Genomic DNA, 12,469 nt, shown 5'->3' with positions numbered 1-12,469 from the left:
GATGAGCTGGGAGCTGAGCCCAGGAGAGCGGGGCTGGGCCTGGGGCTGGGTGTGGAGGCTAAAGAAGAAGCTCAGGGAGCCGAGCCGCGCTGACCCATGGCAGCAGAACCAGAGGGGCCCGAGGAGTGTCCCAGAGAGCCGAGCCGAGCGGGGCTGGCGCTGAACCAGAGGGGCCGGGTGTCCCAGGAGCTTACCCCCAACCCAGAGGCCTTGGAGGGGATCGAGCCGAGCGGGGAGAAGGGCTGGCGCTGGGATTGGAGCCCTGGGAACGTGCAGTGAACAGCCCTGACACCCCAGGACGAGAGGTGTGGTGCACCCAGGCCAGGGGGTGGCCGTAGCTGGTTGGGGGCTGTTTAATCAATGGTATCTGCTTTGAACTGTATGCAGCAGTCAGTGGGTCAGGGACACGTGGCTGCCCCACCACACAGGAGAGACACCCAAGGACGCAGCTCCAACCCAAAGGCCTTGGAGGGGACCGCTCCCCCGCTTATCCAATCTGGTGATTTTTTTCGGTGAGCCCTCAGACACTGCGTGGGGCGGGGGGGGGCCATCGACACTGGGGAGAATGGGTCCCAGTGTTGCCCCCCAGCTGCCCCAGGGAAGGGGCGTCTGTACCTGCGGAGGGGGGACGGGGCCTGAGGGGAGCAAATGTGGCCACCGCCAGAGCACGCTGCCTGACTCCCGCCCCAGCCCCACAGCCCGGCGCCGGTTCAAACAACCCTTCACGCACAGGGGGTCATGGGAGCTGGAGTCCCCTGCGCATCATGAAGGGCCAGGCCGGTGTCCCCCCCCCCACGCAGCCCGGCGCCTGGGCCCCCCTCAGCACACCACTGCTCCTGATTTTTGCACATTTGGGGTTGGCACCTCCCTCTGCTCCACTGAACAGACGAGATAAACGCCAGCCAGCCTCGCACGTTCTCTGCACCACAACGGCCGATGGGGGAACCCTGCGGGAGTTCAATTCTTCTGCGCCGTACCGAGGTCGCCTGCCCCTTTAAGAGCTGGACCAGGCCTGGCAGACCCAGCCCATTAGCCCTGCCTGCCCCACCTGGGGTGGGATGGGAGGGTTAATTAGTAGAGGGGCTGGTTCCCCTATAAAGAGCAAGAGGGAAGTGCAGAGAGGGGGATGCTCAGAGCGCAGGTGCTGCTAGGAATTCAGTGTCTAAATCCAGGCTGGGCTGGGAGGGGTGTTGCTGAACCAGAAAAGAGCTTGTTTGGTAGCTTGAGTGAGTGAGCCCTGAAAGTGGGGAAACTGAGGCAGAGAACCTGCTGTGTGACCTCTGCCCACGGGGGCGTGCTCGAGAGGCAGCCACTCTGTTCACGTGCTCCCATTCCAGCCGAGAGACTCTGACCAGTTTGGCAGCCCGCAAGCGTATCTTTATTTACTTGCCGCATTGCGTGCCATTCAGGGACTGGCGACTGTTTGTTCAGTGCTAGAAAGGAGCCGATGGCCCACAGCCTGGTGGATTTGAACGCACCCCCCTTGAGTTAAAAAGGAACGCGGCAATGGAACGTAAAATAGTTTCTAGTCTCCTTGAGTGAGTATACAACATGGCCAAACTGGCTACAATGCTCTGCCTGTGGGCAAAAAAAAGAATGAAAGACTAAGTGGGGAAGTGTTACATGCTTGCTGCGGTTTGCATGTCCCTGTAATGCGCTCCTCGTCTTCCGGGATGCGTCCTCAGGATGCATGTCCTGCTGGAAAGCCATCAAGCCCAGGGGGTGCTGAATAGTGATTCCGTACATACTAACGTAGAGACTTTGAAACACGTTAGATACCTTTAAATCCTGAGACGCAAGTTCTTTGTTTAATTTACAGAGGCAGGCTAAGCATATATTTTTTGCAGCCTCTCAGGGTCTTATATATTTAATGGGCATTGATAAAACTCACTGCATTATATTGTCAACCATTAATGGGCATGTATGAAACTCACTGCATTATATTGTCAACCATTTTTGTTTCCACCCAAGTGGCAGAGGCTGAGTGATGAATGTGCTTATTGCTTCAAAGACTTTTCCTCGCCTCAAACCCTCCTGGAAGGAAATCGTGGGTTGCCCGCACCACTCAGCGATGCCAATCGCCCTCCCTTCCACCCCCCGCTGGATATTGATCACCTTTTGTTTGAGTAACCAGTGTGCTACTGTGTGTTTTGGACTCATCCTGAAGTTCAGGCCTGGAAGAAAGTGTTGGTGGGCTACAGAGAAATGCTCAAATTAAAGCGGAGCGCCAGCAGAGGGGGTGGGGCTCCTTGCCAAAGCAGAGATGTCGGGGGGATCGCGCCCTTTGCAGGAAATGGGGTTTCCTCTAACAGAGATGTCCACGTTCTGCCCCTCTCTTTCCTCGGGTTTCTCTCATCCCCCATCTCCGCCTGCCCACCACTGCTGTCTAGTGGGGTATGTCTGGTAACAGCTCTACATCTAGTCAGCATCCTGCAGCCCTTGCTTCCCTCCCGGCAGGTCTTTGCACCTGCTGAAGCTGGGGGAGAAACCAGCCGGAGGTTTAGGGGAGCCCCCGGCCATGCTGGAGCAGGGCAGCACGGGAGCTCATCGCTGCCCAGGAGATGGCTGCAGGTTCGGGGTGTGTCCAGCAAACCTGCTTGTGCTTGCGGTGCTGAGGCTGCCTGTATGGTAATAAAATGTTCCCCCTTCCTCCTTGGGGCCGGGACGTCTCTCCACAGGTTAATGCCAGCCTAGACTGCAGCTCCCTGGAAGCAGAGGCCGGGTGTCTCAGTTCCCACATCCTGGGGCCCTTGGAGAAAGGAAGGAATTAACTCCCAGCTGCTTCCCCCGCTCCCTCCTCTGTCTCCTTCAACCTTCCAGTGCCGTGAATCTTTGCACTGGCAGAAACCCCCCGGGCAGAGAAGGGCAGGTAGGGGTGTGCGCACCCAGACAGCCTGTTCTCACGCCTTCCTTTGCCTGCAGGGGTCAGTGGACGTATCCCTTGAGCTCTGCCTTGTCCCTGCCTGGCTACAGGCTGATTTATGACCCCTCTGCTCCCTTATCATCTTTCCCACTGGAGCACAGCTTCCAGGAGATAAACAGCCGTGATAAACAGCCCTGATCTATAGCAGCCCTGCTCTGGTGACAGCTTCCCTGTGCAAAGGGTGTATATCACCCACTGCAAGGGGGGGCCGGGCCGGGCAGCCAGGAGCAGGACACTGGGTGGGAGGGAGACACGCATCATGCCCACACTCTGACCCACACTAGGTCAACTCTCACCCCCGTGACAGCGTTGGCCGGGCTGGAGACGCTGCCCTGCACAGAGGGAGGGGTGCCAGCGGGCTGGGCTGGACAGAGCGGGGACGGGGTCCCTCCCCACCTTCCCCTGGGAAAGGAGGCGAAATCCCAGCCCCCCCCACGGCAGGTGCCGCAGCTGTTACAGGCCTCGTGGAGATAAGCAGGGGAGTCGAGCACCAGGAAAAGTCAGCCTCGGGTTGAAGCCGTTATGGCTGCTCATAAAACCATCCTTCATCCTCAGCGGCTGTGCCCGGGGCCCTCGGGGCAGGGTCTCCTCTGCTGGCTTGCCCTGTCTGCAGCAGGCAGGATGGGTCCATGGCTGTCCTGCGCTCCCAGAGGGCGAGGTCTGCAGCCCACGCTCAGTGCCTGGGGGGGGGGGGGGGAGTGCCTCTGGCTGGTTCCAGGGCCGCAGGGAGCGGCTCCATGGGATTCCCCCTGCAGCTGGTGGGAAGGAAGTGGCAGCGCTGGGGGGTGGGTTGGGGTATGAGGCTGGGGCTCAGAGGAGGAAAACCAGGAGATCCTCATTACTCCATCAAGGATGAAATGCCCTGCACCATCCCCCTCTCTGCCCCCCACCGGGGGCCAGGTCAGCTTTACCCCCAGGGGGCAGCTAGGGGCACAGACGGGAAGAGGCGTGCTCACAGCAGCCCAGGGAGGGAGTGGCAGAAGAGGAATGAGATGGTGGCGTTCCTGGCTCCCACTCCTGTGCTCCGGCCACTAGCCCACCCCCCCACCGCACTCAGGCCTGGGAGACCCTGGAGCCCACTGGACGCAACTCTCCCGGCAGCAGGGCAGGTGCTCACCGTGCAGCCTGACCGGCGGCTGCCCCAAACAACACACACAGGGCGGAGAGGAGCTGGCCTGTTCTGCTCTGTGTCCCTGGGGCAATAAACGACTCTCCGCCCAGATGTTAACGGTGTTGGGGGGCTTCCCGGGGCCCCGTCCTTCGTTACCGTCACTGGGTTTGGGGTGCCGGGAGGCTGTGGCCAGGCTGCTCTCTGCCCTGCATCGCCTCTAGGAGGGAGCTCGCAGCAGGACCTGCCCCCTGGGAGCCCGGGCAGGGGGCTGCCCCCCACCTCTTCCTTTGCACCTGCGCTCACTGGCTGAGTCACACAATCTGTCCCAACCCACGCGGCCCAGGCAGGGGTCCCAGCACCTCACGCACTGAGGAAACGCAGGGACGCTCTGAAGAAGTAGCGTCCATCTCTGGCCAGCAAGGGCCGCGCCAGACACCTCACAGTTCGGCCCCCCCTCTGCCCACGATGACCCTGCCCTGTCCCCAGCCGCGGATTTCCAGGGCCTGATTCTCCTCCCACTCGGGCCGCTTTTGCACCCCTCTCACCCCAGTGGCTTTGACGGACTGCCAGGGACAGCTGGCCCCTGACGGCCAGGTGTGGGGGGCCATGGGAGCTGAAGACCGGGGCGTGTGTGTGTGTGAGAGAATCAGGCTCCGTATTTGGGGTGGACAACCCCCAAAGCGATCGGCAACACAGAGCTAATGGAAGTTGCCTCCCTCAGACCCCCGGGATCGAGGGGCGCTCACGGGCAGCCTCACGCCGGAGAATTAACCCTCGAGTGCCCAAAACACCGCCCTCCCCTGGGCACCTGCTTGGTGGAAGTGTGCAGGAAGACTGACTGTGGCAGGCCAAAGGGGTTTAGAGGCACGGCGGGGGTGGGAATTAGAAGGCAGCACATCTCTAGCTTTGCAAAGAGCCGGCCCAAGCCGTGTCCAGACGTTTATACCCCCCACAATGGGTCGACACGCCAACAGGCCTTTGAATGACGAGATACCCGCTCGCTGCCCCGCCAGCTCCGCCCTGCATTAGCTTCCACCCCCCCCCCCCCGGCGTGCGCTGGGCGTCAGCAAGGGCGGGACACGGCCCCGCTTTCCCACGATTCCCCTGGCTGGCCCAGCCGCAGGGCCCTGGGGTCGATGTTCTCGTACTCCTGGTGGTCCGAGTCCTCCAGCTCGATGGCCGGCACCAGGTTGTAATAATCCACCGCCTGGCTCAGATAGAGCTTCTCTCGGTCCACCGAGTCCTTCAGCACCTGGGTCACGCTCACCGTCTCTGCGTCCGGCGCCCCGCCCGCCAGCTCCCACGCCGGCGGCGTCCCCGGGGCGCCCGGCTCCCGGCTCAGCCGCCCTTCGTTGACCAGCACCAAGGAGTCGTCAGAGGCCTCCAGCTGGATCTCCACCTCCTCGTAGAGGTCCCGGCTGCTCCCCAGCAGGGCAGCGGAGGGCTTCAGCAGGATGTTCTTCTCGCTCTCGCTGGGCGCGGCGGCGGGGGGCAGCTCCTTGGCGCCGTTCCTCTCCACTGTGGCCAGCTGGCATTCCGGCCTGCGGTTTGGGCTGTAGCCCATCTTCCTCTTCTGCCTGCAGAAGCACCAGGTGACCAGGGCTGAAACAGCCACCAGGGGCAGGCAGATGAAGAGGGCGGTCAGGCTGTGAGCCCGGCAGAGCCCCTGCTTGCCGACGTCTCGGATGTCCAGGCCGCGGTAACGCTCTGGGGTGCTGCACACCAGGCCGGCGCCCAGCACGTCCTCTTGGGGATACTTCTCCAGGGCACTGGACAAGGGGCAGGTGCAATCCCAGCTATTGTTGGAGAGGCCGAGCCTGCGGAGAGATGGCTTAAAGAGGCCGGGGGGAAGGGAGGCCAGGTCATTGAAGGCGAGGTTAATCTCTTGGATGTGTGTGGAAGCTCTCAGGAAGGAACTGGGCAGCTCGCGAAGCCTGTTGGCGTCCAAGCGAAGGACCCTCAGTCGAGGGGCATCTTCTAGGAAACGGTCTGGGAGCTTTTCCAACCGGTTGTGATCCAAGTGCAAGATCTCCAGCGTGAGCGGCGCACCGGTGGCGTTGAGGATGTCCACGATGCCACAGCGCGAGAGGTATATCTCTCTCAGTCCTGTTACTCCACCGAAGAGGCTCCAGTCCAGAGAGTCGATGGCAGTCTCTGTGAAGTTCAAACAGCACGTCTCGAGGGCTGGAGCTGCCTGGAAATCAGAGAAGGCCACGGCTGTACTGCAGATGCAGGCTTCTCCCAGAGCAAGTCGTGCTGCTAGCAGGAGCTCACCCCAGAGTATCAATGTCCACAGCTCGGGACCTAAAGCAAAGAGGAGAGGAAAATCTATTAGTGATTTCTCATCAGTAAAAAGAAGTTTGTAACTAACTCCCAACCTTCCTCAGACAGCAACCAGCAACCGCTGGACAAGCCTGCCGTTCGAGCCATTTAATGGATCAGTTTGACTATTGGAGAATAGTTTCTCTCTTCAAAGCTTTCCAAACTTCATCTGTACATCTGAAATGCGGCAATCTCTGGGGTGGAGCCCAGCAGCATACAGTAACTGCAAATCAGCTTGAGACAGGAAGTGAGAAAAGGACACTACCCTCCCTGAAAACACAGCGGGAAATCAGGGAGATGGCGGCAGGTACCGAAGGGACAACTTAGCAAAGGCCACCCCTGCTGCTCTTAAACGCACCGTGGGATCTTCAACAACAGTGAATGGTCAGAGCCTTCGTTTCACGTCTCTTCGGAGAGATGGGACCCCCAGCAGCACATCAGGGTGGGGTGACCTCCCTTTTGAGCCCTAAATATCTGTGAGCCACCAGCATCTCCCAGTTGCATCTGGCATGAAGGGGGAGAAAGGTGGTGGTGGGGGGGGACTGGCTGATGCGCCCTGGAAACACTTGCAGATCGAACTCACTACACTCCCTTAAATCCCGCCCAGCTCTCTTTTGCCATGATGCCTACGGGAAACTGCGGGTGCGCAGGGAGCGTGGCGGCCTGTCACACCGGCCGTGGTTTCCTTGTACTCCTGCCTTCGCCTGCGCCCAGCTGACGTCTCTTGGCTTATACTTACACTGTAAGCTCTCTGGGGCAGGGGCCGTCCCTTTGCTCTGTGTCTGAACCTCCTAGTCCATGCCTAGGGCTCCCAGGTGCTACGCTGATATAAGTAGGAACAATACAGCCATGACAGGTCCCGTGTTCCCTTCCCTGCCATTGTGCGGGACAGGAAGCTGCCGCACATCAGCCCGTGTTCCTGTTACAGCAGTGGAACAATTAACAATCTCTGCTTATCAGCCGGACACTCCCTGGGCCCTTCCTGGCCGCGGCCCCTAACGTCAGCTTTTCCTCCCCGCCCGGCTCGCCTTAAAGGCCCAGTCGTGGTTTCCAACCGAGCCCCTTACGGCTTAAACCCTGGGGCGGCCTGTCCTGGCAGCCAGGGGCTCGGTGGGGAGACGCGTGCTCGGGTGTTTTTGGGGAAACTGGGCTCAGGTCCCAGCTCCCAGCAGCGGGAGGGATGGACACCTGTGAGAGGCGTGCGTGGGTCTCCCACGGGGAGGGACTGAGTGTTGAGCGACAATTGTCCCACCTGCTAATTCAGAGGCAGCGTCGACGGGTGGGGGTGTGTGTGTGTGTGTGTGTGTGTGTGTGTGGCTGCGCACACCTTCACCTCCAACTCCAGCCCAGCCGAGGTTGGGGGACGTGGGGGGCTTGTTTCGATCCAGCACAGGCCAGTGCTAGCCCTGGCAAAAGGCCAAGGAAACTGGCTGACGCCGTCCCGGCTGGAGGGAGCCCCCGCCTTACCGACGCCCAGGCTGTACCTGGCCATGGATCCACCGAGACCCCCGGGCGGCCAGCCGAGCCCCTTTCACCGGCTGCAAACTCACGCTGAAAGCAGTGGTGTGGCCGGGCTCCGATATGGGACTCCGAGCTGCACTCCTGGTGTGTTTTTCCTGCTCTGTCCTGCCCCCTAAGAGAACCATCAATGCTCCCTGCTGCTCCCTTGGGCTCTGGTCTGTATCTAGCAGGATGCCATACAAATCTGTCAAGCCTGGCCCCAGGGCAGCCGGCTAGCAGCGTTGCAGGGAGTGGATGGGAGAGCCAACAGCAGCAACGTCCCTTTCATTGCACCAGCTCTCTGTCTGCTGATTTCCACGGTGACCACGCGGACCCCTGTGGAAATGTCCCAGGCCAGGCCTCGGTTTGGTCCCCGGAATGGGGCGCCTTGCCAGCGGCAGACTGGTCGTGGTCACTGCCACGGCTTCCAGCGTGGAGCGGAAGCCCTGCCAGCCCTGACCGAAGCCCACGGCCTCGCTGGCACGGCTCGGCAGCCCGATCTCAGGCCGGGATGCCAGCTGCACGCCAGCCCCACCTGGACACGTTTGTTTTCTGTAGCTGTCCCAAACACGAGCTCTGTGCAGCTGGGACCCGGCAACGTCAGAGGCTGGAGTGAGACTTTCCAAGCCAATGAACTTCTGTTCTTGGTTCACCCCCCTGCCCCCATCCCCACTTTACTCAAGGGAGACCGTGTTACATGGCGGGGTGGGGTGGATATTCCCCCCCCCCCCCATCCATGAATCTCTCATCTGAGGCCTCCAAACTCGTTCCGCTGGTGATACTAAAGCAGACCTCCAGAAGGAAGGGTTTAGAACGGACCGGGTAGCGCAGGGAAGTGGGCAGAAGAAAGGTGCTTGTTAGCGAGCATCTGGTCTGACCCTCCAGGCAGCTCTCAGCCAGATCTTCTGTGGTACTCAGCGGCAGCTCAGCCCACCCGGCCTTTCCCCGAGCCCCCGCACCTCGTTCTGGTTCCTCTCGGCGCACGGCCCGTTAGAAGCCGGGAACTGCTATCCCCTTTCCTGTCGTCCATGGGCATACATGAAAAGTCGTCAGTGCCCCGGTTCCCGCCCGATTGGCTTTGGCCCAACCGGGTTCCCCTCCATCACCCCCAGTCCCTGCTGCCTCCCTGGGCTCCTCACCTCCCCACAGCCCCTGAGCTCCGCTGCCTCCCCCCCATTGCCCCGAGCTCCCTTCTGCGGCCTTGCAACCCAGGCCCACCCCACTTCTTGCCTCTTGACCCCAGCGGCCTCCCTGACCACAGCACCCTGGGCAGTCACCCATGTCGCCCACCCGTAGGGCCAGCCCTGCAGGGCTTCCCAAAGGTTTTGCCAGCACGACCCCATTTTAATTCATTCTCTCAGCCCAGGACCCCAGACAGCACGGAGGGCAGAGCGAAACAGCGTCCTCGCTTCGTCGTGTTCTCACACGTATGGTGCGTGCGAAACAGCGTCCTCCACACGCACGCCAGGGACCGCTGCCCGCCCCTCTGCTGATGGCACTTTGGGAACTGCTTGTCTAGTCCCCAAAATCACAATCACTTTGGAAAACCTTGGGCCTCCGCCGGCTACATCCTTGAGGCCCAAAAGACCGACATCACTTGTCAGCAACGATACGCTTTGCACAGCTCCAGCAGCAACTTCCACCCACGGACCTCCAGACACCCGCCCCTGCCCCCGCAGCGTTTCCATGCGGCCGGGAGGAAGAGACACGCCCCAAGTTACAAACTGAGCCAGCGGCAGAAGTGGGACTGGAGTCAGGGAACCCAAATGGCCAGTCTCCTGCTAGACCAGCGGCTCTCAACTCAAGGCCCCATCGACACACAGCTGTGGCCCGCGGGACACCCGCAGGGCCATACGGCTAGTATAGATATGGGACACCCGCAGGGCCATACGGCTAGTATAGACATGGGACACCCGCAGGGCCTTACGGCTAGTATAGACATGGGACACCCGCAGGGCCTTACGGCTAGTATAGACATGGGACACCCGCAGGGCCATACGGCTAGTATAGACATGGGACACCCGCAGGGCCATACGGCTAGTATAGACACGGGACACCCGCAGGGCCTTACGGCTAGTATAGACACGGGACACCCGCAGGGCCATACGGCTAGTATAGACACGGGACACCCGCAGGGCCATACGGCTAGTATAGACACGGGACACCCGCAGGGCCATACGGCTAGTATAGACACGGGACACCCGCAGGGCCATACGGCTAGTATAGACACGGGACACCCGCAGGGCCATACGGCTAGTATAGACATGGGACACCCGCAGGGCCATACGGCTAGTATAGACATGGGACACCCGCAGGGCCATACGGCTAGTATAGATATGGGACACCCGCAGGGCCATACGGCTAGTATAGACATGGGACACCCGCAGGGCCTTACGGCTAGTATAGACATGGGACACCCGCAGGGCCTTACGGCTAGTATAGACATGGGACACCCGCAGGGCCATACGGCTAGTATAGACATGGGACACCCGCAGGGCCATACGGCTAGTATAGACACGGGACACCCGCAGGGCCTTACGGCTAGTATAGACACGGGACACCCGCAGGGCCATACGGCTAGTATAGACACGGGACACCCGCAGGGCCATACGGCTAGTATAGACACGGGACACCCGCAGGGCCATACGGCTAGTATAGACACGGGACACCCGCAGGGCCATACGGCTAGTATAGACACGGGACACCCGCAGGGCCATACGGCTAGTATAGACATGGGACACCCGCAGGACCATACGGCTAGTATAGATATGGGACACCCGCAGGGCCATACGGCTAGTATAGACATGGGACACCCGCAGGGCCATACGGCTAGTATAGATATGGGACACCCGCAGGACCATACGGCTAGTATAGACACGGGACACCCGCAGGACCATACAGCTAGTATAGACACGGGACACCCGCAGGACCATACAGCTAGTATAGATATGGGACACCCGCAGGGCCATACAGCTAGTATAGATATGGGACACCCGCAGGGCCATACGGCTAGTATAGACACGGGACACCCGCAGGGCCATACGGCTAGTATAGACATGGGACACCCGCAGGGCCATACGGCTAGTATAGACATGGGACACCCGCAGGGCCATACGGCTAGTATAGACATGGGACACCCGCAGGGCCATACGGCTAGTCTAGACATGGTGTGGATGCGGCCCATGGAATACACAGCAAGCTGCATGTGCGGCCCAGCATGGGGAATTAGGCTGAGACACACTGGGCTAGACAATCTGTTCTTTAACTACAGCCCCAGGACACAAGGGCTGGAGACTCCTTTTGCAGGAGGTTCTGCGTGGGCCTCCACCTGCAGCAGGCGCTGACACGTCATTTTTTAATGAGTCATGTCTTCCCTTAGGAGAGCCCTGCTTCGCCTACCACTGAAATGCAGCCACCTCTGGGGTGAGACGCGGCAGCTCTAGGACAGCATATGCCAACACAGTGCGGTGGAGGGAAGTGAAGAAAACTCCTGCGTCTAGTTGAAACTGCAGGGGGGGAGTCAGGGGGGGACTGGCAGAGTTAGAAACGGACCAGGCCCTTGGTGTGAACACCCGCACCTCTTACAGAACCGGCCTGGAGACCTTTAACGGTCACTGCTGATCAGGAACTCATTTTTCCATCTCCTCCCTGGCAGCAAAATCCTCCTTATCGCTACACCGAGGCGGGTGGGGAGGCTGCCCTGTTGAGTCACCGGCCCGAGCGCTTCTACACAGGAAACTTTCACAGCCCTGCGCCGGATAATAGCGGGGCTGCTTCGCTTCGCTTCGCTTCGCTTGGGGAGGGGAGCAGACCCCCGCCCTGGAGGCACAGGGGAGATCGCTGGGGGGAAGGGAACAGCCGGGTGTCCCCCCGGGACCCGCCCCAGCCCCCCCGTTTCTGTGTAGCCGAGCGGCAGGACCTGCCCTGCTGCCAGAGAGAGACCTGCGCTGGGGGCGGGACCCCGGCTCCCAGCCACGCCGGAGACCCCCGCGCCCCGGGGCAGCCTGGCACGGCCAGGGGGGCGCGCAGCTCCCAGGCGGCCGGGGGATGCCCGGCCCCTGCCCGGGGATGTGGGGTGCAGAGAGCGGGGCCAGAGGCTGGAGGGCGGGGGACGCCGCCGGCTGGAAGCTGCCCCCCTCCAGCCCCAGCGGGGAGGGGTCCTCACTCACTCACCTCCCCCGGCGCGTCCCATCCTCGCCCGGGGGCTCTCCGGGGAGCCGAGCGGCTGGGGCCGCGTCTCAGGTGTCCATGCCCGGCTGCGCTCTGCGCTCTCGGGCCGGCCCTCCGGGTGTGGCCCGCCCGGCGCCCGGCAACAGCAGGGGCTCCGCCTAGGCTCGGGGCGGCCAGCGGAACCGAGACGAGAAACTCCCCGCCCTCCGAGATTTCCCAGCGCCCCATAGCCAGCCCCCTTCTCCTCCCCAGCCCCCCCATAGCCAGCCCCCTTCTCCTCCCCAGCCCCCCCTCCCCATAGCCAGCCCCTTCTCCTCCCCAGCGCCCCATAGCCAGCCCCCTTCTCCTCCCCAGCCCCCCCATAGCCAGCCCCCTCCCTCCCCAGCCCCCATAGCCAGCCCCCTTCTCCTCCCCAGCCCCCCCATAGCCAGCCCCCTTCATTC

At 61.4% G+C, this 12,469-nt stretch overlaps 1 protein-coding gene and 1 long non-coding RNA gene across 3 annotated transcripts; one reads left to right on the top strand and one right to left on the bottom strand.

Annotated features, from left to right (window-relative positions):
• Positions 1–851: 851 nt before the first annotated feature.
• LOC137166164 (uncharacterized) lies at positions 852–2,397 on the top strand. The gene is made up of 2 exons (XR_010923579.1): positions 852–1,538; positions 1,972–2,397. It is a non-coding gene; the product is annotated as an uncharacterized lncRNA (long non-coding RNA).
• LOC137166162 (uncharacterized) lies at positions 2,394–12,219 on the bottom strand. Of its 2 annotated transcripts, XM_067567800.1 has the most exons (3): positions 12,030–12,219; positions 5,302–6,338; positions 2,394–2,749 (listed from the first exon to the last, which is right to left on the bottom strand). In XM_067567800.1, the coding sequence occupies exons 1-3, from the start codon at positions 12,046–12,048 to the stop codon at positions 2,501–2,503; spliced, it is 1,305 nt and encodes a 434-aa protein (XP_067423901.1). In that variant the 5' UTR covers positions 12,049–12,219; the 3' UTR covers positions 2,394–2,500. The 2 variants fall into 2 exon arrangements, with proteins under 2 accessions (XP_067423901.1, XP_067423902.1); XM_067567801.1 differs by having other exon boundaries at positions 2,680–6,338.
• Between the last annotated feature and the right edge of the window lie 250 nt (positions 12,220–12,469).

The sequence above is a fragment of the Emydura macquarii genome, unplaced genomic scaffold, assembly GCF_026122565.2.
Source record: "Emydura macquarii macquarii isolate MOO-44397 ecotype Brisbane River unplaced genomic scaffold, CSIRO-AGI_Emac_v2 contig_2805, whole genome shotgun sequence".
NCBI classification, from domain to species: Eukaryota; Metazoa; Chordata; order Testudines; family Chelidae; genus Emydura; species Emydura macquarii.
The sequence above is the reverse complement of the archived record's forward strand: the minus strand, read 5'-3'. Positions and strand labels throughout refer to the sequence as shown.